Source organism: Miniopterus schreibersii (genome assembly GCF_964146895.1).
Source record: "Miniopterus schreibersii genome assembly, chromosome: 3".
Classification (NCBI taxonomy): Eukaryota; Metazoa; Chordata; class Mammalia; order Chiroptera; family Miniopteridae; genus Miniopterus; species Miniopterus schreibersii.
In genome coordinates this window covers 44035632-44062521 of record NC_138103.1, presented here as the reverse complement: position 1 = coordinate 44062521, position 26890 = coordinate 44035632, and the positions used below count along the sequence as shown (strand labels likewise).

Genomic DNA, 26890 nt, shown 5'->3' with positions numbered 1-26890 from the left:
TTAATTCACTACTAATGAGGAAGCTGGAAAATGAGGCGCAGCCCACGTTAACCTTTGCAGTGGGACGCGTGGTCGGCATGCTTGTAAAAGCTTCTCAGAGGCACAAGCCCACAGCATGGCAATTGCTCTTCCCCCAAATCAACTCCTCTCTTCAGGCTATTTAATCAGGAGATTGCCTGCCCCCCATCTCTAACTAAAAATAGGTCAGCACTAAAATTTAAAAATCATGTTCTCACCTGTGTCCCTGATACTTACTGAATGTGGACATCCCTTTCTTCCCAGAAAGGATAAATGCTTCCAGATGATAGAACTTCCAATTTATTGCCCAGTGTGTTATCTTACCTGAGCTATAAATGCTGCATTACTGATCCACTCATCTTTTTCATAATCCTTTATTTTCTGTAATGTTTGCCATATTAGGTTTCTAAGTCCATCCTGTTCCTCATCGCTCCGAAGTTCCCATGACATTTTCACCAGGTTATACACTAAGCCATAGTATCCGGTCCATATCACTTGATCACCTGTTTAAAAAGAAATATTCTTTGGGAAGGATTTTTTTTTCATCTTACTAATACCAAAAAAGGGCATGGATTTTACTGTTTTAAAGTCTGCAATTCTGTGCTTTTTTACTCTTCTCTGCTTTCACTTCTTTAATTTTAAAAGATCACAGATCATTTTCAAATTGCTAACCATAGGAGAAGATGAACTGCACCTAATATCATACCTCATAGATTTAAGAGTTAAACAGGTAAATTGTGAACTAGGTGCTCAAAACAAATTTTTGAAATTCAAGTAAAGAGGAATTTGTTCAAGGCAAAATGAATATTTAGACCACCAGGGTGGGTTTTATAATAAATCAGAGAAACAGGAGAAAAACCACTGGCTATTATAAGGATAATCTAAATATATGAAACATAGCATTTGAAGCAAGAAGGAAACTTTGAAAACAATGTGACAAGCAAACAAAAATTGCTGATAGAATTTTAAACTGTAAGATTTTTTTTGCCAATAACAGATACATAAGTCAATTGAAATAAGGGAGTGTAATGAATCCAGAGGAGAGAAGTCTAAGACACTTTTAAAACATATACAAATTATGCAGTTCTACTTTTAAAACATGCATTTCCCTTACAGAAACAATAAAGAAGTTTCTCTTTACTCTTAATCTGAATTATTTCTTACTCAGATGGTATTTTGCTATGCAAAACTACTCAGGAAAAGAACATTCTAATTTAAGGCGTGAAGGGATAAATAAATTTGGAGAATGAAATAATACAGTCTTAAAGGGGATATGAACTTAATTAACAATTGTACCGAGTATAACTGAATCGGGAAGAGAGCAAGAGGAAGAGATGGTTCAGAATAAATCTGTATTGTCCTTTCAGCACCAGTCCTGCTGACAGCCCATGTGATACTGGAACTCATCAATGCCATTTTTGAAAAGTCACAATCTGAAAAGTCACAATCCTCAACTTTTCCTAATTCAACCTAGAATTCTATAATCCGGGCTAATAATAATCATCACCATTACTGTAACTAGAATAGTTGGGAGTACTTACTAGGACCCTCATTCTAGTCCGCATTACAATCCTGCCACATAGCTGTATCATACTTAGAAAAACAGAAGGGGACGTGTGAGCTTCAGGTTGGTTCGAAAGTTCCTAGCACCGCGCAGCTGCTGAGGGATGGAGCCAGGCGAGGGCTGGTCTCATCGTAGCCCATGCAGCGCGGCCTCCGCAACTCAGACAAGGACTTTTCTTTCCAATCCCCACCTTCTATTCCGTTAATAAGAAAGGAAGAGACTAGAAGGTAGAAAGAGATGGCAGAAGAGAAAGTATGCACACAAACTTAGACAACTTCCACCCTTTCTGTTGCTGATGCTTTAGAAGACAAAGTATAAGCTACAAATATGAGGCTGCAGTTAAGCAGCCAAATCCTTTTTTTTAATTTGAATTTATTGCAATGACATGGGTTAATAAAATTAAGTAGGTTTCAAGTGTACAATTCTACACTGCATCGTCTGTATATTGCATACATGTGGAACTGAATGAACAAATTAAACAAAATAAAAACAGGCTCATAGATACAGAGGACAGACTGACAGCTGTCAGAGGGGAGGGGATTTGGAGGGCTGGGTGAAAAAGGGGAAGGGAGTAAGCAAAAGAACCCACAAACTCATAGGCAGGGTGATTACCAGAGGGAGGGAGTGGGGGGGGAACAGGCTAAAGGGGGAGAAATGGTGCTGGAAGGAGGCTTGATTTGGGGCGGTGGCCAATTCTTTTAAAAATATAATTTTCCCTCATAAAATCTTTACTAGTTAAAACTAGTATATTGCCAGATTTGAAGTTATATATAGGGGGTGATGTCAGCAAGAAGGTGGACTAGAAAGTCCCTGGTCCTCATCCCCTCACAGAAACATAGTTTGGCAGCTACCCATGAACAAAAGTGCCTTTGGGTCCGGCCGGGCGTGGCTCTGTGGTTGAGCATCGACCTAGGATCCAGGATATCGAGGTTCGATTCCCGGTCAGGACACGTGCCCGGGTTGTGGGCTCGATCCGCAGTCGGGGGCGTGCAGGAGGCAGCCGATCAATGACTCTCTCATCATCGATGTTTCTCTCTCTCCCTCTCCCTTCCTCTCCCTGAGATTAATGAAGGTGTATTGGGGGAAAAAGGGAGGGGAGGCCTTTTGGGGAACCTTGGGATCCAGACAAGAGGTTCGGAAACCCCAGTGGAACCCAAGACTGAGGAGGGCCACTTTGATAAGGCAGGTCTGAACCCAAGTATCAGGCCTGACGCCAGTGATGTAGTCCCAGCTGTGGACCTGGAAGCACCCGTGTCTCCCTCTGAACTCAACTCCAGCCCAGCTTGTCCACAGTCCTGTAACCAGCTCTGTCCACCAAAGGACCCAGGAAGACCCACATCTGGTGCCCTTGGTAAGAGGCCAACTGAGTGTGAACCTGTGTGGACACTGAAGCAGCATTGTGCCCTGGCTCCGGCCTCAGTCTACCATAGTGCAGAGGCAGTTCTGTCTACCCAGGAACCCACCTCTGGAGAACCCACCCACGGACTTGGTGGGAGCATGCTCAGCAACCTGGGAGGAGACAAATCCACTTGCACTCCTGGTAACAGGCCCGAGATCTGCAGGCCCAGAAACATTCCCATAACCAGGTGCCAGCCCTGCTCAGCCACAGTCCTGGAGGTGGTTTCATCTGCTCAGGGACCAGCAGGAACCGTGCTCACTCATGCCTGCTGGCTCCCAGCAGAGAGGCAGCCAAGAGAAGGGAGAAGGGAGAGGAAGACAGTGAGGGTCTCAAATTGAGCTGAGGTGGAGAGTTCATGCTAGCAATGGATGGCGTAAAACAACTAAAAATAAACGGGGTCAGATTAAATGGTAGATGTTTGAGCAAAGGAGTTATATTTGCTCAATGAAACGTTATACCTATTCAAGCAATAAGCTGGGAAACCAATATGGGAGTTTTATGGGGCAACTTAGCTCTTTTCTGTGACAAGCAGCAGGAGACTGAAGAGTATAGGACAAACCTAAGACATCGTGAAGATCTGCAAAGGCTTCTAGCTGTGGTGGAAAAGGAAGGAAGGAAGTGAAAAGGAACAATACATTTTTAAGCTCAGGAAACTGAAATGATAATGAAATCTCTTGCAGAAATGCAATCACGTAGAAGAGCTTATATGGGAAGGAACTCAAAAAACTTTAAAGATGCCATCGACTTGATTTTATTAAAAATTTTTATTTTTTAATTAATTTATTTTTTAAAATATATTTCTATTGTTTTCAGAGAGAGGAAAGGAGAGGGAGAGAGAGAGAGAGAAACATCAATGATGAGTCATTGATCGGCTGCCTCCTGCACGCCCCCGACGGGGGATGGAGCCCGCAACCCGGGCATGTGCCCTGACCAGGAATCGAACCCCGATCGCCTGGATCCTAGGTCAACGCTCAACCGCTGAGCCACGCCCGGCCGGGCTATTAAAAATTTTTAATGTTGACATTATTGCAAATTTCCCTCATTCCCCTCCCCCCTTTGCTCGCCTCCCCCTCCTCCCCTCTCCCTCCCTTGGCCTTCACCACACTGTTGTCCGCGTCCATGGTAGATGCATGTACGTGAGCTTTGCACCTGTTGATTTAAACTAAAGTACTGTTTATGAATAATATTTGTAGGCAGAATCTATTACATCCATTTGACTGACAGTTAACGAAGGAAAAAAAAACCTTCTGAGAACAGATGGGATGTGTTACGGCTGTCATAAAAGGTAGAATGCATTCTAATACGCGCATCTAGACATTTTCCAAGAAACGTGCCTGCTATGAAACTCCTCATCCAGGGACCACGCTGTAGCATAAGGCACTCTTCTGTTCTGCTTTGAGTGACCCTGTGGCAGCTATCAAAAATGTCACTTTAAATATGCTGAGAGAAAATGCATCCCTTTACAGCTAAGCAGGCAGCATCCTAGGACATAACAAAGCTGAGCCAAAATGTAATTCTTAACAAATCTTGCAAATTTATTAAGAAATGGCCATGTGTGAAAACCAATATCATGATCCTTTTGTTGTAGCTCTATTTTAGTGTTTGAAATCCTTGGAATCCTTTAGTTTCCAGTCTAGATATTTAGATTTTACATATTCAGTGATTATAAATATGAATATTTTATTTATAGGAATGAGTATATATAAGTACATACAGCCTTTACAATTTTGATAAATCGAATTTGACACCATAGAAGCAAATGTATCAGTGAAAGGCAACTTGAAAACATTGTCTTTATGAAATGCCATGTAGAATGGAAGGAACCAGGTCAATGCCAAGAAACCAACGAACAAGAGCCAGACAGCAAGCCAGGCATTTAACAAGTACTTACTGCCTCAATGCTATGTGCCAACCACTGTTCTATGCACCAAAGAAAACGACAATGTTACTGGTCTCAGAACACAACTCTAGTGCAGAAAGACAGATAGCTAAGGAAGTGAACAAATGAGTGTTACAAAAATAATAGAAGATAGTAATATGACCAAGGACTAAGAGAAGAAAATTACTATAGACAGAGAGAGAAAGACCTTCATGAGGATATTCAAGCTAAGATCTGATGTATAAACATTAACCATCCAAGGAACTGGGGGAAACTGTTCCCAGCATAGGGGATGGAAAATGCAGTCTTTGGACCTGGAATATTGTGATAGTTTAGAAAAGCAGAGGAAAGAACAGAATGATAGAGTACAAGACACCTGGCAGGGACGGGTTCATGGCATGCTCTTTGCAGAAGCACAGTAGGATCAGATAGGAGTTTGGATTTTATTATGGGTGTAATGAAAAGTTAACAGAGCATTTTAAATAAGAAAGGGAACTGACCCACTCGGCTTCATGGTGTAAAGTGGGTTCTAGGTAGTATAAGAGAAACGGAAACTTTTAGCCCTTTGCAGTAAACGAGAAGCAGTGTGATGACTGCTCGAGCTTGGAAGGTGTGCAGTAAAGAAGTAACCATGCCCAAAGAGAAGATTTAGTCTTCACTCGATTAGGGCCATCTAACTAGTTCTGAAACCACACTGAACCTGAGGATGGCAATAGTAATGACAAGTGATACTTCTTTTTATTACTATTATCTCTGTTTTATAGATGTTTATATGTATAATATTTCCCAATTTTCACTTGTATTTTAACTTTTTATCATTTTTTTCTGCATAGATATTGCACATTTTTGTGTAGTTAAATCTTCTAATCACGTCTTTTTTGATTTATGATCTTTCTGTTTTGTTAATGAAACTCTTTTCTGCTTGAAAGTCATAAAGGTGCTGTCCTATATTTTCTTCTGGTTATTTTAAAGGTTTTAATTCATGTGGAAATTATTTTATAAACTTATATATGGTTTTAATGTGTGGTAATTAACTAACTTTAAAAAGGTCAAATAGATAATTATCAAAAGGTAATTTACTGATAATCCATACTTTCCACAAATCTTTGTATTAATGATTTCTGAATCTTCATTTTTAAAATACAAGTGTGTTTTCTAAAAGACGTAGATGAAACCCAGAGTTAGAAACCTGAGAACATATCAAAGATAAATTTCCAAATATATCCTACATTAAGCACTGAGAAATAATATCATTTATCCTGGAGCAAGTAAAAAGATGATTACTGTAAAAAAAATTTAGTAACTTTTTCTACAGTTAATTTTTGGAATTTTATAACTAACATGAAGCCAGGAGTCATCAGGTACTCATCTGACTGGTTTAAAATTTCTAGTAATTGCATTTTTAAAAACTGCTATCCAGTAAATAAGCATAGACTTATAAATTAGCTACAATATTTTCTGATGTAAATAATCCAAGTAATGCTCAGTAAATCATAAAGCTGTATCTTCTGAAAGTCCAATTCCATATCTATCAAACCATGGTACTAATAGTACTGATAGTACTGATTATAATTTTTATATTGCACAGAGTATTACCAATATCCTGGCAATTCAGGAGCACCAAATGTATCTAATTATACCTACTTAAGATGTGAAGTTTAAAAATAATATAGTTTCTAATAATGACTATTTTAAGCCCTTTGACTTAATTTGGTTGCCTATCCATAAATTGTCCCTTCTTTCTCCATTTTTGATAAAATAATTAGAATCTTGTTCAGTTATTGAGTGGTTATGAATTTCAGGAGAGCCAAGGGGATACATCTGGAATTGTCTAAACCAATCACAGCAGCTCCATTGCCACTGCTAGTGGGGGTGTGATATTATGTAGCCAATAAAATGAGAGGTGAAATAAAAATTCTGGAGTTGAAAAATGAAAATTTGCTTAAATCTTAAAGTCAGTTAGTGTTATACACTAAATTAATAGAATGAAGAACAAAAATCACATGATCATGTCAAGAGATACAGAAAAAAAGTATTTGACAAAAGTCAATACCCTTTCTTGATCAAAAGACTCAGAAAACTAGTAATAGAGGAGAATTTCCTCACATAGATAAAAGCCATCAATTAAAAACCCACAACTAGCATCTTACTTAATGGTGAAAAACCAAATGCTTTCCTCTAAGATCAGATGTCTGCTTTCATACTTCTTTTCACCTTTTACTAAAGGTTCTAGTAAAGACAATTATGAAAGAAATAAAAAGTATACAAATTGGAAAGAAAGAAGTATTACTACCTCTATTCACAGATGTCATGATCTTACATATAGAAAATTCCAGTGTATTCACAAAAATTCTATTAGAACTAATAAATAAGTTCAGCCAGGTTGCTAGATACAAGATCAATATATAAAAATCTATTGTATTCCTAGATACGAGCAATCAGAAATGAACAATTGAAAAATAAAATTCATAAAGCAATTCCCTTTAAAATAGCATCAAAAAGAATAAAGTACTTAGGTGTCAATTTAATAAAAGAAGTACAAAACTTATACAATGAAAATGGGGTTTGTGGGTGATGAAAGTGTTCTAAAATTAGATAGTTGTAATTGTTGCACAACTATGTAGATACACTAAAAAACAGCAATTTTTACATTTTAAATTGATGAATTTATGGTATATGAATTATATACTCAAGATAGCTGCTATTAAAACAAGCGGCATTGGTTTAAAAAACCTACCCTTTTATCCACATTTTTGTACTATAACCATCTTACCACCATGAGAGAAATAGTCTAAGAACAACAGCTACTACCCAAAGAGGGTAATGCAGAAAGATGGAAGGAACCTGGGTCCTCAATAATGTTGAGCCACTGAATTAACCAACCCTGAAACCCTGTATCTCTTATGAAGAGGCATAAAGTTGAGCATATGGCCTGTGATCCATTCACTCACTTCATCGGGAAGAATGCTCCAGAGAATGAAAAAAGACATGGCCTAGTGTAACCTCTTGTCGATAGGATCTTCATGGAAATAGACTAATGATATTTACTAGAAGGAAAAGACTTTATCTACAGAGTGCCCAGGATAGGATAGCCCAGGCTAAAGGATTACTATAAATAAAACTGAAATCTATAGATTGATGATGCAAGGCACCCTGGAGAAATTTATGTAACATATACAACTCTCCTGAAGAATAAAAGAGAGATATTTAATATCTTAAATGTATACCCTGCTGGGTGAGGTAGTAACTCACTCAACCTAACTTAAATACTTGATCTATAATTCTGAACCAGAATGATCATGTCTAATGTGAAAACAAAGAACCTAAGGAGAGGGGCTTTCTTTTATGTTCATCATCATCTCTCAGTGCTCTAAGCCTCTTGGTTGCCTATATCCTTTAAATTATTATTAAATCTTAGCCGAGCCGGGCGTGGCTCAGCGGTTGAGCATCGACCTAGGATCCAGGCGATGGGGGTTCGATTCCCGGTCAGGGCACATGTCCGGGTTGTGGGCTTGATCAATGACTCTCTCATCATTGATGTTTCTATCTCTCTCTCTCTCTCCTGTCCTCTCTCTGAAATCAATAAAGATATATATTTTAAAAAAAAAAAATCTTAGTAATAGGTAAGATCTCTGATGTATGTGAGCTTGACACAATCCAATATTGTGTTAATTTACCTAGAATTCTTATGTGAGATCATACAATTTCCTTAACATAAAAGTCATTATGATTTGAGTCTTCTGAAACTTGCAGCCTAAAATGTCCTAAAATTACCAAAAAAAGTTGAAGATCTAAAATTTGTAGATGAATCTGTTTAGTGGCAGTTCAAAAATCATAGTCATATGTCAGGAAGATTTATGACTATTCTCAATGCTTAAGAGTGTGGGCAGTAAAATAAGTGAATACCTGTTTACTTTATCAATACTATGAACATGGGAGAAATTTGTGCACCAGAGACTACAGAAGTGGGAAAAGGCCCAGCAAATTGCACTCAGAAATGATAGGTTCCAACCCACTGATTAAACCAAAAGTATTCTGAAAGTAACTTAAAAATAGTGAGCAAGTTTTTGAGAGTAAAATTAATATCTGCTACTAAGGTCTTATTAAAGCTATATTCAAACAGTATGGTCCTGAGAAAAGACAGTATCTTGCTTCCTTTGATACCTTCAAAATCTTGCGATTATATTTTAAATTCAGTGATTTGTTTAATTACATAATAAATCCACTATGATTAATTGACCACCTACTATGTGCCAAGTATTATGCTAAATGCTGGGTTAAATACAAACACAATTCAGACATGATTCTCCAGTCTTAATTATCTCATAATTTAATGGGAATGAGAGTCATGTACAGAATAGACCATAAAAACATCTACTGCAATCATATTCATAAAGAAAAGTTTTAGTGAACCTAAAAGGACACTTTTGAATGTATATTGTCCCTGTAGTACTATTTTAAAAATAAAAGCATTTTAGCCCAGCCGGTGTGTCTCAGTGGAGCATCGATTTATGAACCAAGAGGTCACCAGTTCGATTTCTGGTCAGGCACATGCCCAGGTTGGGGCTCGATCCCCTTTCCTCTCGCATGTTTCTATCTCTCTCCCTCTCCCTTTCTCTCTCTCTAAAATCAATAAAAACAGTTTTTAAAGTATTTTATTCTTGTAGCCCCCATAAACAACAGTAGCAAAACAACCTTTAGTCTTGAGACAGGAGACAGGTATATTTTGATGGAGTATGAGATGCCATATGTGAAGAATGTACTAAATTATTTGAGATACTAAAGGGAAATTTTCTGTGTGGGCAAAGAACAAGAGAAACAGTAGATACCTAGAGAAAATAGAGAAGGGAGATGAGAAGTCCTTATGTGAAAAAGAATAAAACAAACATATACAGTTCATGAGTTTCCCTAGGTCAATTTTTGTTTTCAAGGAATATAATTTGAATCATAAATCAATATCATTCCTAAATTTGTAGAAAGCTCTCCTGAATTTAAAATTATTTCCAACTTTTAAATGTTAACTTTTTGTGAAAGGCTTATTACTAAATGTAGACAAGGACATTTTAAAAATATTTCTTATCAAGTTGAAAAATAATTTACTTACAATTATCTGATATTTTTGAAAAGAAATAATTCAAAAGACCTAAAATACTTGTTTCCGTCAGCTCTGGCTGTTGTTTTGATTTGTCCAGGGGTAAAATATCCTCCTTTGAACTTTTACAGTCACAGAAACCAATAAAAGCAGTTTTTCGCAAATTAGAAATGGCTGCATACAAGCAGATTTCTGTAAGAATTGTTATATACATGTAGACTACAACCCAGGCCCACGAAAAATCATCAACGGTGCAGTTTTCTTTCTAAAATAATAAAATAGCTATTAGATATTCCAAGCATATTCTGTCATAACAAGAACAATATACTGTACTTATAAGAAATATCTTCAAGTTTTATAGAGTTGTTAAAAGAATTTACTAATATTTCTAAAATGTACTCCATAAGAAACAGATTTTACATAGATAGTTTGCATAAAACCTAGCTCAAAGAAGGTAAGATTCACACAGCTAAAAAGTATATGGAGCAATTTCCTTAGTTATCAAAAGAATGCAAATTAATCCAATGACATACTATTTTCCATATCATATTTTAAAATATTTTTAATGTAAAACTCCACACTAGCTTTTGTTCCTGTGTGTACAGGACTCTCTGGAGTGTGCTTATCAAATCTTAAGGTAACTTAAGATGCATGAATCTGACCTTGGTCAGGAAGAAAATTAAATGAGTCATATCAGGAAAAAAAAAAAGTGTTACACTTTTACACATTTTTCATAGACAAGAAACTTACATCTTGTAGAAAGGAATTTGGACATATCTTCTAAGAATGTACAAGTGTAATTTATTAATCTATTCTAAAGAAAGTCATAAATACAAATAAAGATTTTATGTATGAGAATCTCAGTTTAACATTATTTGTAATTAACTGTGAATAATTAGAAACAAAATGTTTAACAATAAATGATTAAATTATCTCATCCCCAGTAAAATGTAAATTTTAATAAAACAATAACAATAAAAATGTTTTAAAAGAGGAAACTAAACCATATATAACTATATGATTTCAAGTTTGTTAATAAAATTTAAAGTCCCTCTTGGGGGGGGCGGTGTATGTGTGTGTGTGAATATATATAATCTATTTCTATAGCTCTATCTCTATCTATCTGTCAATCAACCCATACATACTAGGATATATAGTAAATAAGCATTTACTTTTATATTTACTTAAAATTATTATTACAAAGTTGTGCTCATTTTAAACACTAATATGGTATACAATTTAAATAGCACACACAAAAATTTTTCTATTCAGATCCTTTTGCATACCAAAATTAACAAATATACAATTACCTGATTCTGGTCAGACAAAATGCTTAAAAGAAAATCTCTCATTAGGTCCATTAAAGCTTTCAAGCAGGCCATGTTTAATTTGGCAGCCTCCCCAAGAACCAACAAAGCCAGTGTAGAATCCATCCTGATAATTTTATTAACAAAAACACAGAGTTTAATGTAAAATAATAATAAATAGTTTTTAATGAAAAAGTAATTGGACAGAAGAAATTAGTATCCTGGATTATGAGATGCATTACTTTCAATAAAGACTAGTATAGCTTCACAAATATAATGTTCAGCTACAGATAAGCTATAATTACAAAAAAAGATTAGTATTACTTCACACTGGTTAAAATAAAAGTCTACAGGAAAAAGCCACATTTTAGCAAGGTATTTGAATTCAGAGTAGTGTTCTGACAAAACTCTGGGAGTTATAAATAATAAAAATGATTTGATTTCATCAAGGGCTCGAGTTCTAGGGATTGTTCTCAAAATCTCACAATAGGTTTTGATTTTTAACTTTTTGAAACTGATTCCGAGTGAATTTCAACAGAGTGTTTTCTTTTCAAAAAAGAGAACAAATAAAAAAGTGTTCTTCATACATACTCCAAAAGTTCAGCATTACTTTATTTTATAAAAAGTTCAATTTCTCAAAATAAAATTTATATTTCACAGTGAATAAATAGTCAATACTTATTTAGTAAAATATGTAATAACATGGAAATCATATAAGAAGTTATTAGCCATTAATGTACATATGTTCTGATAGTTTCAGGAAACTATACATTTAGTGCTATTTTTAATCAATTGAAAAAGATATAGTTTGAAAGAGAACTGATGAGAATGTAAATGTAAAAATTGCCTCTGCCTAGAACTGCATATTGCCTTGATTTATAGGCCATTGATAGGTTAAAGAGTTAGTACATTTACAACTATATTTGAATTTCACAATTGTAATATTTCAGGCAAGTCAAGTTCATCATCACTTTTAAAAGGAAACACCTCTAAGCATGAAAAAAACACAATTCTTTATATTGAATGGAACTTTACAGATCTCAATGTGCTTTCACATAAATGACCTCGTTTGATCTAAACCACAATTTTTTACACATTCAAGACCTTTTTAAAATGTGTTGTTTTTTTTTTATATTTGAAAATTGAGACACAAATACATCTGAGAGATTTGTCCAGTTCATGTTTAAGATTAACTTATAACTGAAGTCCTCTCCCACCCATGGGTATTCCTTGTTTTGCAATTTTGCCTTTCCAAACCATCATTTAAGTACATCAACTTTTAACCTTAGTATCACAATGTTGTTTATCGCCTACCTAGTATTATTTGACTCTTTCTGCCTTTTAAAACTAAACCTCAGTTTTGTTCAAGTTGGCAAAGTGCTCAGTTAATGTTGCCTCTTCAAGACAGAAATGTTCTGTATCTTGTCTGTAGTAGTAATTATACAGGTATATGCATTTGCCAAAGGTCATAGATCTATATAGATAAAATGTATAAGTTTTATTGTATGTAAATTATACCTCAATAAATTTAATTTTTTAAATGACTCTTCAACTCCCTTGAAGCTTGGAATAACCATATGTGTAGATTTGCCCAATGAGATATAAATGGATTTATATTATGAAAGACTTCCGGGTAAGTTATCATTTTTCTGATTAAGAAAAAAAGATTAAATTCAGAGAAGAGGTGTCTTTTCCTCCTTTGCTTATCCTTGTGCTCTTTCTTGGAATGCACACCCGATACCAGAAGGCAGAGCAGCCATCTGGCAACCAGGAGGATGAAAGTCACACGCCGAGAATGGAAGAAGAGGGCCCAGGAGGAGTCTGGTTCTTGGGGTTCCTTCAGGCATCTGCAACAGGAGCGCCTGCTTGCTCTGTGCCATAAAGCTCTATTTGATAATGCGGTTGTGGTCCAGTCACTGTTACGTGCACAAGAACTGAATCCTAACCGATACACTTAACACGGCATTTATAAGCATAAACTTTAGTCAGAGAAATTAAAGAGAAAATCTTAGCTCACCACTAATTAGTTATATGATGTCAGGCAATTTGTGTACCCTATCTCAGCCTTAATCTATTCATCTATAAATTAAATATAGTAAAACCTACTTTTCAGAGACTGTTGTGAGATTTCAATGAAATACTCTGTGTAAAATAACCAGGTTCAAAATGATGAACTGAATTGAATAGAAAAATGACTATTCAAAGGATATGAGGTTGATAACTTTCTTTCTCTGTGAAGTCCTAGAGAGACCACAGAAAGAAGTCCATCGCCCTCAGAGTGAACAGTGAGTGCGTCATTCCCGAACACTCACCACCCCTACCAAGGTCAAGTAAAGTTCTTTTTCCCTGAATATACCTCAAAATTATAAGGTTTTGGTCCTTTTGTTCTCTTTTAAGTCTGGAAAATTGTAACTAAGTTGAGACACTCTCACTGAAATATGGATTGGAAAAGATCCATCAGTGTCAGCCACCTATGGTAGAAAAATGCTTTACCAGAAACACACTATTTTCAATCAATGCTGCTGATTGCAAAATGTTCTGTAAGTAAAAATGCTTTTCCCAAAAATAGAATAGAAGCATCAATACCTATAAAGTACAGTTTGTTAAAAATCAAAACAGAAAATCAATGCATGTAGAAAGAATTCAAATTGTATTAGGTTAGAAATTTTAACACAGCACTTGCTTCTTTGTGAACTCATTATAGTCACCAAGTCTCAATCATTTATACATTGGCTTGGTTTTACAATGCCATGAAATTAAACATGTACAAAGCAATTTATAAATATTATAGTTTCCACCTAATTTCTTAGATTTAAAAAGAAAACTGAGAAAGAGGTTTACTGGCTTATTTAAAATACTATAGTTGTTTTACTTGATTAATTGATTATTACTTGATTAATTTTACTTTTTAGATTTTTCTTTGACTTTTAAAATTAATGTGAATCACTGTAGATAGCTAAACAGTAACAGATCCTGAACTGGACTTCACTAGCCTGACTCCAGTCTGATGTTTCTTCTACACTAATATGAATCAGCTAAGATATAATACCCTAGGGTTTCATAAAAAGCTGTCCATCTGTCTGTCTATCTATCTATCTACATATGACCTTATAAAAAGGTTAGGAAATTTAGCATCAAAACAGTTCTCCTGGGTTCTCTTTATGCCTTTACATGTTTCCTCAATAACCAAATTGTAATTTTAAAAGATGTAAATGTCTCCAAGTCAGGACCCTTACATAAGGTTATTTCAATCTTTTCATAGACACTTTAGAAAATACTGATGATGTCAACATTCCCTACAACCCAGAGAACTAGAATGAAATAGAGGTCACTCGGGGTAGCAGCTCACAGGGAAAGTCCACAGACCATGGGGCTGATGGAACTGGGTTGAGAACAGCAGTAAGGAGCATTCACATGCCGATTCATAAAGCACAACAGCCTTTTCCTCCCCAAAGTTAAAAAAAAAAATCTAAAGAAGAAAAAAAAGATCTCTGCTATTTACCCTATTGTTCACAGAGTCAGAAAAAGTGCCTTTCCTTTGGGGTACTGACTTTTTAAGGAACCAGAGTATTGCTTCTTTGCTTCTTCTTTATCCCACATGCTTACTCAGAGGACAGCTCCCAGGCGGCACCAAGTGTAGAAAGCACTGCTACAGGGGGTGCGTATAAGAGATGGGCGGGAGGGAGGGGGTGCTGTAAGGGAATACTGGAGTGAATTTGGGGGGGGGATCCTCACCTGAGGATATTTTTTTCATTGCTTTTTCAGAGAGAGTGGAAAGGAGAGAGAGAAACAGTGATGTAAGAGAGACACATCTATTGTTTGCCGCCCGCATGCACCCCAACCAGTGCCAGGGATCCAGCCTGCAACCGAGGTACATGCCCTTGGCTGGAATCGAACCCGGGACATGTCAGTCCACAGGCTGACACTCTAACCACTGAGCAAAACTGGCTAGGGCGGCTGGAGTGTATTTTCTTCTCAAAGGTAAAATATCAGTGAGTAAGGAAAATACAGGAAGGTTCCTGATAATATTGCATGTTGAGTGTTGTAGCTTTTAACAGTGCTGTATGCTGGAAATGCAAACCTCTCCAAGTTTTGGCCTGGTCAGGTCAGGTACACCAAGGTTGTGGGTTCGATCCCTGGTCAGGGAACATACAAGAATCAACCAATGAAAACATAAATAAGTGGAACAACAAATTGATGTTTTTCTCTCTCTCCTCTCCCCACCTCCCTTCTCTCTCATATCAATAAAGAAAATATTTTAAATTAAAAATACCAAGTTTTTATAGATTTCTCCTAGTTCTGAGATAAGTAAAATGGAAAATGGAGAAGTAGACTCTACATGAGACCAGTGAAAAATATAGCAAAGGCAAAAGAGAGTATCAGGCTGAATTCTTAGAGAGGATCATACCCTTGAAAATGATTTTTTATGGGAACCAAAAGATATTTTTACAAGATTCTTAAGCATCTTTAATAAAGCCCAGGAAGAAAACACAACAATGAAAAGCTTTGATAGCGAGATGAAAGGTACTACATTAAGAAAATAAGAGATTGCAAGGAAATTAAAATTACAAAAAATATAATTTAAATCCATAATTGAAGAAGTTAACTGCAAAACTAACACTTGGAAGGAAGCAAACTTGAAAAATTCTTAACTTAGAGAAAAACAATTGCATTTAAAACTAGCAAAGTGAGACCCATTACTATCTATGCCTATTGAAACAACCAAAGAAACATAAAATCAAGGGGAAAATTCTAGTACCACAGTTAAAAAAAGAAAGAAAATAACTTTAAGGATTTTACAGTTATGAAGAAAACAGGATTCAATTGAAAGAAAATCTTTCCAATGCCAAGAAGCCCAAAATTTAATTCAAAATTTGATGCAGGCATATGTAGGTTTTTCACCATAATGTAGGAAAGCCCTAAGCACAGAGAGGGAAGAGTTGGGGACACGTGTGCGTGAGGAGTGACCAACGGAAGGCCTCCAGGAAGCGTGACCCAGTGGGCACAGCGCTGTGCGCAGCTTCACGCCACAGGCATCTCTCTGAGTGAAGCAGAAGGGTTGCCCCAGAGCTTCCCAACATAGGGAGACAAGAGCGGATGCCACTACCTCCTGGCTGCCAGACCACAAAGCTGTTCCTAAAAATTCCTAGATTGGAAATAAAATTTTAAAAAGAGGTAGACTCGCTTTGAATATCTCACCATAACTGTAAGTTAGAAAACATAGCAATAGAGAGAGATTTAAAGAGAATAATTTTTTTTTAAAAAGCTGTGAGCACAGAAACCTATTTCCAGATAAAACATACATTATACTTTTAAGGGGAAAATAAATGGTGACAAATGCTACACTAAGTCAAGGGTTATGTATAATCAAGGGCTCACCTAATAAAATAAATCACCTATGTTCATACTAGAAATTTACTCAAGCCAACCAAGAAATGAATAGCTAAGACCTTAAGGGTGGGAATACTACTGTTAAATGGCTGGCAGTGAGTAGAAAAATAGATAAGTTTTAATAAATCAACATAATTTTATAAATATGATCCAAAAATAAATGGAAATATATAAATCATTCTTTAAGGAGACGATAGAATACTTTAAATAATGACTTAACTGTAATGTTATCAGAAACTCAAGCTTAGATTAACAGGCCAGAAAGGGGAGGATTAGTATAAATAAATTAGTCTCAGTCTTCATTACACACGGAGAAGAGGGCAGTCAGCATTTCATTCCTGATTGTGACCATTTAGGAAAACTAGTTTAAAGAATGCATTTACCTTGCCAGTGCCTGATTTTTGATACTCAGAAGAGATGGACTATAAGAAAAGCTAGTCTTTAGCGTGTCGGCTGAAGGCTTCTTTCTCCTGCTTACAAAATTTCATTCCTGCAGCTCCAGGGCAGCATGTGGAGCAGAATGAAGGGATGAGTGTCAACAGGCAATGACCGCTGTTGCGTCAGAGAAGGCTCTGATGGTTCTCTTCCATTCAGCCCTACCGGGCACTTCTCTAATTATATTGGTGGTAATTAGTTACAGTAGCAGGATCCTTCAGTCTTTGTTTTTGCTCCTCTTGTTCTTTTTTTCAAATCATGTCAAGTTGTGAGACCCTAATTGGGGCTGCAACCCCTGTGCCATAAAAAATGATTCTTATTAAATAATTTTAAGCAGGAGAATGGTATAATCACATTTGTGTTGCAGCCCTGGCAGCAGACTCTGACAGATTATGGCAGAGAAAATTTAAGGCAAAGAAACCAATTAATAAGCCATGAGAGTCATGAGAAAAATAGTGGCCCAAACCAAGATTGTTGCAGTGGGAGTGGAAAGCAGGGGAGCAGCTCTGAAGTGTAGTAGTTAAGCTGTCTAATTTGGTTACTTTGAGCAGAGGACATGTGTCAGGTACTGAGACAAATTCAGTAGGCAGGACTCTGTCTGGAAAAAACTAACTCAGATCTGAACTCGCAGGAAATGAAATACTAGGAGAGAATGAGTGTATAAAAAGTGTTTCTATATAACTTACCTTATTTAAGTATCTCAAAAGCCCTTTGGCGTGACTATTATCTCCATTCAAGGACTAAACAGACTCTGTTCATAGGGGTTAAGTGACATTCAAAATTAGACAGGCAGCAAGAGACAGGACTAAAACTCAGATCTTCCGATCTGAAGTTGAATGTTTTCTTTTGTAATGCAGCATAAATTGATATATGTACCCTTGATACACACTAAAATGTTTATATTTAGCTCAGAGGATCAAAGGATCAATAAGAAATCCAGGAAATAAATTAGAAGAGTGAGACCTACATTAACACCTCAGCTCAAGAGTAATGAGAAATATTATTAATGAAAACTTTGTTTGAATGGTGTTCATTGGACTGTCACATAAACATAATAATCGCTGGGGTTTATAGAAAGAGACAATGTGGCTATCAGGGATCTAGCCAGAAGTAAAGGCCTTCCTGCCCAGGCAAAGCAGTTGATTGTTTGATTCATTTCGATGCAAACACAAATACTGTACATCTGAAAAACACTAGCTATGTCAATATAATTTTAAATTGTCAAGCTCTTTTGGAATACACTCGTGGAGCGCATTAAATCGGCTATTTTGCTTTGGGAGATATAATTTTATGTTATACTGCTCGACTGAAATGCCATGCCGCATTTCTCAGCAGTCTTCATTGACTAATAATTCAATTATAAACACAATTCATTATTTTCATGTTAGATTAGAAAGCCTTTTGCACTGGCTTGAGCTATCTCCCCAGAGCAAACGGGGCCGTTTATAAAAGGCCAAACCACAAGGTGGGGCACTGAAAGGATGAAGCACACCATAAAGTTTCACTGTAGTAAATGGGAACCTGCTTGACAGCAAGCGGCTTATCTGTGGCTCCGGGCAGCTAAACTGCCGAGATAAAGGGTGCATGGCGGCTGGGGGGGCTCACGTGGTCTCTTTTTCTCTACTTCTTCACTGTTTTGTAATTTATTGTCTTCGGTGCATTTCCTTTCCTTGATTTTTTCCCCCCACGAGCAGAGGTCGCTCTAATTCTCAGTCCTTCCTTGAGTCATTTCATGGATCCTGGGCCTGCTCTCTCCCGGGCTCAGCTGAAACTACAAGCTTCCATTTCTTTCCTTTTGTGTTGTGTGATCTTTATAAAGAAGCCTGGCAGGCATACACACGATACCCACCGATGGAAAGCATCAGAAACGAGCAGCTGAGAAGCACTCACTGATAAAGACATCTGCAATTATTGCCAATATTGATAAAATTCCTTCTAATCAATCGAGTGGTCTCCGTCTGCGTTTCAAATCACTGAACATTTATTCATCATTATGATACTTTACTGACATGCATGTAAAATGAAATTGCTCCTGTTTATACTCACTTGGCCTTGAATTTCAGATACTAAACCAAAGATATGTTCTTCCAAGTATCACAGTTCTAAGGCTTATCTGGTCCAGCAAACCCTGACAAAGTCTTAATTTACTATCAAGGCCTGATGCCGCAATATTTCTATTTCATTCTAAATTCATTCAGTTCATTTTCTTAATTTTTAACATGTTCCTAATCTTAGGAGTACATAAAACCATGTAAAAGCATTTCTGGTTTGATTTTGATAACTACATCACAGTTTGTTTTGTTTTGTCTAGAATATGGACTTTTTGAAAGCAGTATAGGCTATTAAATAGCTTCAATACTTTGTAAAAAGAAAAGTTAATTTTTTTAATATTTTAATGTTATTATAACTAAGAAAAATTGACTAACAGAAAAGCTAATCAAACTGCTAATTTAAAAAGGCATTAATCATCTAATGCCAGTGGGTTATTTTTGTTTCTCAAGTTATCTGTTTTTTCTTAAAAAAAAAACCCACAGTAAATATACGAAACAGAATCAAAACTATCTGTCAGTACTTTTTAAAACATTTATCTTGTCCTTTCTTTTATAAGCAAGTCACTGTGTTTCACCATTTTTTCAATTTTCCCCTCGGTTCACTCAGCACTGTCTAAAGATTGCCATGCCCTCCCCTCAACTGATTTCCACAATGTCCTCCCCGAAGAAAAGGAGTCAGGGTTCAGTGACAAGGTGCCTCAAAGCAGTTCTCTCCTTAATAATACAGCCAGAGTGACAGTGGGATGATGTACTAAAAAGAGTGCTACCCTGGGACCCTAAAATCTGGCTCTAGCCACTAGTAAGCCTAATAAATTTGGCCTTAGTGTCTTCATTTATAAAGTAAAAAGTTTCATATTATTGCCAGCACACCCAAATCTATAAGATACTAAGTATAAAAAAAGAACTACCTTAAAGACAACTCATTAACAAAGTAAATTAGATCAATGTTGATGCAATACAATAAAACCGAAAATTGGTTCAAGGAACAATTTCTTCACTTTCAGAATCAGATGTTCTTAATCAGCCACTTTTAGTATTTCAGCACTTTCTTGAACCTCTTTACTTGGTAATTATTAGAATACTTTGAAAATAAATTTGACAAAGTCATGCAATATTTTTATGTTAAAATATAATTTCTGTTATTTTTAAAACCAAGTTAGAGTCTCCCAAGAGCTAAAGTAACTCTAGCTGTTTCTCCTTTCGACCTTTTAGCCTTTGGCACAGCACGGAGGGAACTAGAGAGTATTATGCTGAGTGAAATAAGCCAGTCAGAGAAAGACAAGTACCACATGATCTCACTTATATGTGGAATATAATAAACAAAATAAACATGAATAAAATGGATCCAGAAACATAGAAGCTTGGAACAGGCTGAGGGATCTCAGAGGGAAGGCGGGGAGAGGGTGCGGGTGGGGAGAGGTTAATCAGGGAACTTGTATGTTTATAAGCATAACCCATGGACACGGACATTGGTGTGGGGAAAGCCTTGGGGTGGGATGGATGCGGGGTGGAGGGGGTCAGTGGGATTAAAAGGGGGACATCTGTAATGGTCTCAACAATAAAGAAACATTTAAAAAAAAAAAAAAGAATACCTGGGTATGGATTCTAGCTGTACCGCTTAGAAGTGTGTGACTGCAGAGAAGCTACTTCAACTTTCTGTGCCTTGGTTTCCTCCTTTGTAAAATGAGGGTAATAAATACCTAACTTATGACTTATTATGAGGAAACACAGATAGAGTTCTTACTACTACAGAGAATGGCACATAGTAGAATTGAATAAATTTTGTTATTGCTATAAAAAAAAAGAAAACTAAATTGTGTGTTTGAATTTATTTTCTATAGTAAGAATGGTCTGAAAGAATCACCACAGCTTTCAGAGCAGCCTGATTTGCACCAATAAAACTCTCTAACTTTTCTTATATTTAGCTGCTCTATATTAATATATACTTATTAAAATTATATTCTATATTATTGATATGACAGATATATCATCTTTGCATTTTGATTTTCCTGTTTAAAGATGCTATCCTCACGGGGGTGGGAGGGTTGGAGACTGGATGAAAGAAGGTGAAGGCATTAGCCAAAGAACATATATGCGTGACACATAGACTCAAACAGTGTGGTGATGGCCAGAGGGAAGGGGGGTGGGAGCTGGGCGGAGGTGAGCAAAGCGGTGGAAAATGCGGACATTTATAATTGTGTGAACAATAAAAATAAACTTAAAAAAATAAATAAAATATAAAGAATCATGATCTTTGTTAATTGCAATACTTTTATTTTAAAAATCCTCATCAGAGGATATTTTTTCTATTGCTTTTCAGACAGAGTGGAAGGGAGAGAGAGAGAGAAACATCTATGTGAGAGAAACGCAACGACTGGTTGTCTCCTGCACTCGGGCCTGGGGCCGGGGATCGAACCCAGACCTGAGGCACCTGCCCTTGGCCAGAATCAAACCTGGGACCTTTCAGTCTGAGGGCCGGTGCTCTAACCACTGAGCAAGCCGGCTAGGGCTGTTAACTATAATACTTGAGTAGGTTCCTCCTATCAGACTATGAGACAGAATAAGTACTTGATGAACTCTCTTCTAAACTAGGCTATTTCTAGGAAATTAGGAAAACTCTGAACCATCCTTCAGAAATCTTTACTTGATCTAGATTCCTCAAAACTTCCAAATAAAACTGGGAAAACAGCTTTGGTTCATAAGGAATGCTCCTGATTCTTATAATTTACATATACAAACACAGTGCAGAGTGGGCTGCAGAGGCTTAAAAACTGGAAGTAATTTTAAGGAAAATATATGACAATTGAATTTGCAACTTAATATGGCATAATAGATTATTATTATTGTTAGCATTGGAAAAGGAATTCTGATCATCCTTAAATAATTGAAAGGGGTATCTCTGATCAATTTCCTCAGAAATACTCCTTTAAAATTCATTGAACCCATGCTTTTTTTTATAGCAATTTAAGACTTCTTTTTCCCTTCCCAAATTAACATTTGTACAGGAGGAAACTAACAACTAAGTCAAGATTCAGTTTTGTTATACATTACAAGTAAGGCATAGTAAAGCAATCTTTTTCCCCAAAAATAATAAACTGTACTTCATTGTTGTTAACAAGTTGGAGAATAAAATATGTTTTAAATATGGGAATTAATTTATTAATAATAAATTTTATGTAATAAAGACAAACTATATAATACATGCATGCTTGCCTAGCAAAAAAAAAAAAAAAATTGGAACACTTTATTGATGAAATGGGCTAATACAAAATATAAAAATTGCCCTTGCTTTTGGAACTGAGATTATAAATTTTTTTCATAGTCAACTAAGGTGTAATTAACATTTAAGTGCAAAGGTTATTTGACATTTAAACACAAAGGTTTCTCCATGAGTTACTTTGGATTTATAGGACCCTCTTACCAGCATTTCTCTTGAAGCTGTGTTTTATGAAGGGTGAGATGTTCAAGCACCTTCTTCAACTGAGGACTGTTTTTCTGAACACAAGTCCAGGCAGCAACACAGTGCCAGAGGAGGTTGTTAACTTCGTATCCTTCCTGAGTGAATTGCAAATGTTCCTAGAATTAAAATACAAAAATATACTGAAAAAGAGTTCTTTGACTTGAATAAACATAAAATAAATTTTAAGTATACAAGTGAGAATGCATATTTCCTTACACTTTATGTTTCACCAAATGGAGTAATTTTGCAAGTTAACCTGAATTTAAGGTCTTAATATATATTCACATGAAACCCTGGTGTTCAAAGACATCAGGTCTACAGTATGACAAAAATCCTATATTCTTTAAGGAACAACTATCAGACACAGTTGTGCTTCTTAGACTCTCTGAGACTTAGCTATCCATGACACCCAAGGAGGAGGGGACAGGGGAAAGTTTGAACAATAACCAATCAACAAATTAGGTTTTAAAATGTGAATTTCCACTTTACAGACCAAAATATATGCCTAGCTGGACATAGTCAATGCCTGCGAAGTAATTTAAAAGCCTAAAATTTCAGAATACAAATGAGCTGTTATTAGTTTCTAACAGTTTTATATAATGAATTGTTCTATTAAAGTAATTGGTATAAAGAAAACTGATTTTATTTTTAGACAATGATAACATAGCGCACTCATTGAATTTTTGTCAACAGTACATATTCAAATACACGTCCTGTGATATATACTCAAATTGCTAACATAGCTGATATTTTACTCTCATCTCAAAGGAAACAGCTAAAGAGACTCCAAAGGACTTCACAAATTTCATTTGTCATATAAACATCAATACTACAATGTAAAGAAAGTTTTCATGCTGTTTTCTCTAAAGGTAGAAGGCCAAAAGCTCACACATTAATTTCAAGCTAAGATGTAAAGTTCTATTAAGCTGTTAGTGAAGTCCCGCAGATGTGTACTGATCAGCTTCGTGTCAGGAGCTCAACCAGTAGAGATGAAGACAGGAGGAAGATCAAGTCTTTGCACAGGGCTACTGACTCTGGAGAGCGATCACTCAGAGAAGCGAATGGAAACAAGTCATTGTTTAGAATGTTAGAATATTCTATAGAAAAGCTTTATTTCAAAATAATGTAAGACATCAGACTGAGACATACTGACTTCAGTAAATGCATGTATTTTATCCAAGTAACTCAATTTTCTGCTTAGCAGTTGAGCCCACCCAAAAAATGGAACCTATAACAATGAAATTCTCTTCTCAAATTGCTCCAAATGTCTCAGCCAGCCTCCTGTTGCAAACTTATTCAAAATAAATATGTAAGTAGATATATTATGAAACTTGTGGTTGGCTTAACTAACTAATTTAAAACAACTGGCACTGCTGTGTTTTTCATAATGTGCACTGCATGGCTACATAGACTCTGCAGTTAGGTTCAAAGTTCTTGTTAAAAAACTTATGCACCGTCACCAGAGAAAATTCCCAAAAGCATTTGGTAAACAGAAGATCAGGATTTGGGACAATGAACAAGATTTAAGTTTTATTTTCAGTTTTATATGATACCATTTTTGCCCATCATTGAGAAAGAATAAAAGCAGCCTCTGATGTCTGGAACTGATTTGACATCAGTATTATTACAAGATGCTCTGATACAACCAGGTCTTTTTGTTTTCCTGTTGGTTATAAACTCACACAGAATATCAACCTCAGACAACAATACTCTGAGACCATGATAAATAAAGCTACTTGACAGAGTTGTCCTAAGCACAGACAAAACATCACTGTGCCACCTACAAAATACCCAATCAGAATTGTCCCTATTTTCTGGCAGCATCACATTTTATACCCTTCCCAAATCACCCAAATAAAATCCAAATCCTGTAATAGATTCATTCTAACACCCTCTTACTAAGATATCCTATGGTTCCTTGGGCATGTGTTCTCTCTCTGCAACAAATAATAAACACACTTTGCTTAAATGCACATGTGGTCCTGGTGGTCTCTGGCTGAAGGGCATTGGCATCACCAAGAGGAAATGATGAATTTGCTAAACCTGTGAATTTTCCAGATAAGTGAGGTTGATTTATCCTCATGCATTTTATATATTTTAAGTATTTGCATGGAAATCTTGCTAAAGTTTCTTCCCTGCTTTTTTTTCCCCCCAAAAGAAAAAATATATTTGCCAAACTTGAATAAATGAATATAAAAATGATGATTATGGGATTAAATGCAATAATCATGTTCATCACCAGCATAACAGACCAAAGTTATTAGGTGGTGTAGAGTTCTTTACTCTTACACTAAATCAGTCCCACTCAAGGTGTAGTTAGCAGATAAGTGCCATCTGCAAACTGTTAACTAGAGTACAGAAATAAAGAACATACACTGAGAAACTTTTATAACAAGTTGACAGAGTTAATTTTATATTTTTTGTCTAATAACAAAAATAATGCTTGCACGTTTATGTATTTTTATTTTCGGTAGTTCATTATTATTGTAGTTTACAAAGCTATCAGTCTATGGCAGTTTGGAAACTAAAAAAAAAAAAAAAAAAAAAAAGAAGTTAAAAGGGATCTTTTACCCCAGATAGTATGAAAAGCATTGAATACTCCTTCCCTTTTCCTCCCTCCCTCCTTCCCTCCCTCCCTCCCTCCGTCTCTCCCTTCTTTCCTTCCTCCCTGTTTTTTGGCTTTATGGCCACTTCCTATAGTTCCTTCGTCTCCGCCCACTTGCTGTCCTGCCCAGCTTTGGGCTATGCTGGTTTGCAGACTGGCCCCCGGGCATGGAGGGCAGGAGAGACCTAAGAAAGAGGCAGACCACTCCAGGTTGGAGGTGGCAGGTTTACTAAGCAAGGCAACTTCACGGCTTTGTCTTGAAGGGCCACAAGAAGAGTAGATCTCCACACCCACCCACCAGATTCCTAAAGTTTATATAGGGACTTAAACTGGGCCCCATCACTTATACCATCCAAATGGCCTCAACAACACATTGCTTTATCAAGGCCACATCCTTGAAAATGGTTCCCACTGTGGGAATGGTGAGCAGATTGTGCATTCCAAGGACAGGGGAGCCGGAGAGGAGCTCTGAGTGTCCAGGGCTAGCTTGAGGGTTAACTGGAGGCCAAGTCCTGTAGATTGCCTCCTCCAACAGGCTATCAGTGTCAGCTTGTACAATGTCTTCTCTAGGATGTCCCCCTAAAAATGTGTTGTTGATCTTCTGTTGGCTGAAAATTCAGGTGAGCACATCAGCTTGAATTTTTTGCAAATTTGAGCAGACAAGCTCTGCGTGTTTGCCCGAGCTTTCCTTTATAATAGGAATGAGCTTGAAAACTTGGGCTCAATTCTGGCTGCTCAGAGACAGCTTTTTGAGTTTCATCTTTGTTTTCAGTCATTGTGGGGATGGTTGATTGACATTGCCCTGAAGAGACCTCTCAATAAAAATGTGTTGCTTGGATAATAGGACATGAATCATAGGATAATGTTCCTAATTTTAAAGAACCTGTGTCTCAGGCTAACCCGATTCCTACTAACCATTTCCAATTACAGCACAGCACAAAATGTCCCAAATTTAGATAATGTCTTTGGCATACCAAGTACTTAGAGCATTAGAGGTTGAAACTGCTAATCACATTTTAATGTAAACTCTGTGTGTTTCCTAGTTTTCAGAAAACTATTTGTACTTTAGGACAGCTGCAACTATTCTGTGAAGAGTCTATAGCATTTTAGTGGAGATTGAATCTACCTTCTCCAAAGAGCTATGTTATTATCATGTGACAACTAGCAAATCCAGCTTTGCTAGTGAGCAAAGGACAGAGTGAAAACTCAATCCAATGGTCTGGCTCTGCAATCTGCAGAGCTAATTAAAGTATGTCATTTGTCAAAGTCAGTGGAAACCCTGTGTCTGGATCAGCTTAAAAGGACATTAAAAGGAGAAATGGGTTCCAGCAACAGGGAAAGGAAATGTCCTATTCTTAAATAGAACCAACACTTATTTTGCAAGTATCCTAATGTGCATGTCCTACAGAATTCTCCCCCCACCACCCCCCGCTATTTTATAGCCACACTTTGAAAACAAAATAAATAATTATGCTTATAATCCAATGCTTACAAATACATTAAAAATAAAATATATTACAGTGGCCAAAATATGCTCTCATGGACCTTTTAGCGTTATGAAAGGGTAAGGGCTGTAGAAATAAATCCACAAATCCTCTACTATAGCATCATAATAAAGAAGGGAGAGAGAATGAGTACAAATGTACCTTTTATATTCCCCTATTGAATGAATAAATACTCAACTGAACT

At 36.4% G+C, this 26890-nt stretch overlaps 1 protein-coding gene across 1 annotated transcript in view; it reads right to left on the bottom strand.

The window, feature by feature from the left end:
* TMEM232 (transmembrane protein 232) overlaps positions 1–26890 on the bottom strand; it is a 140390-nt gene that overhangs the window by 80434 nt on the left and 33066 nt on the right. Inside the window, exons 9-12 of the mRNA XM_081132555.1 lie at positions 22558–22712; positions 11263–11386; positions 9965–10217; positions 343–521 (exon numbers count right to left, since the gene is read on the bottom strand). Of these exons, the coding sequence (XP_080988681.1) occupies positions 343–521; positions 9965–10217; positions 11263–11386; positions 22558–22712 (711 nt within the window). The remainder of the gene's footprint in view (positions 1–342; positions 522–9964; positions 10218–11262; positions 11387–22557; positions 22713–26890) is intronic.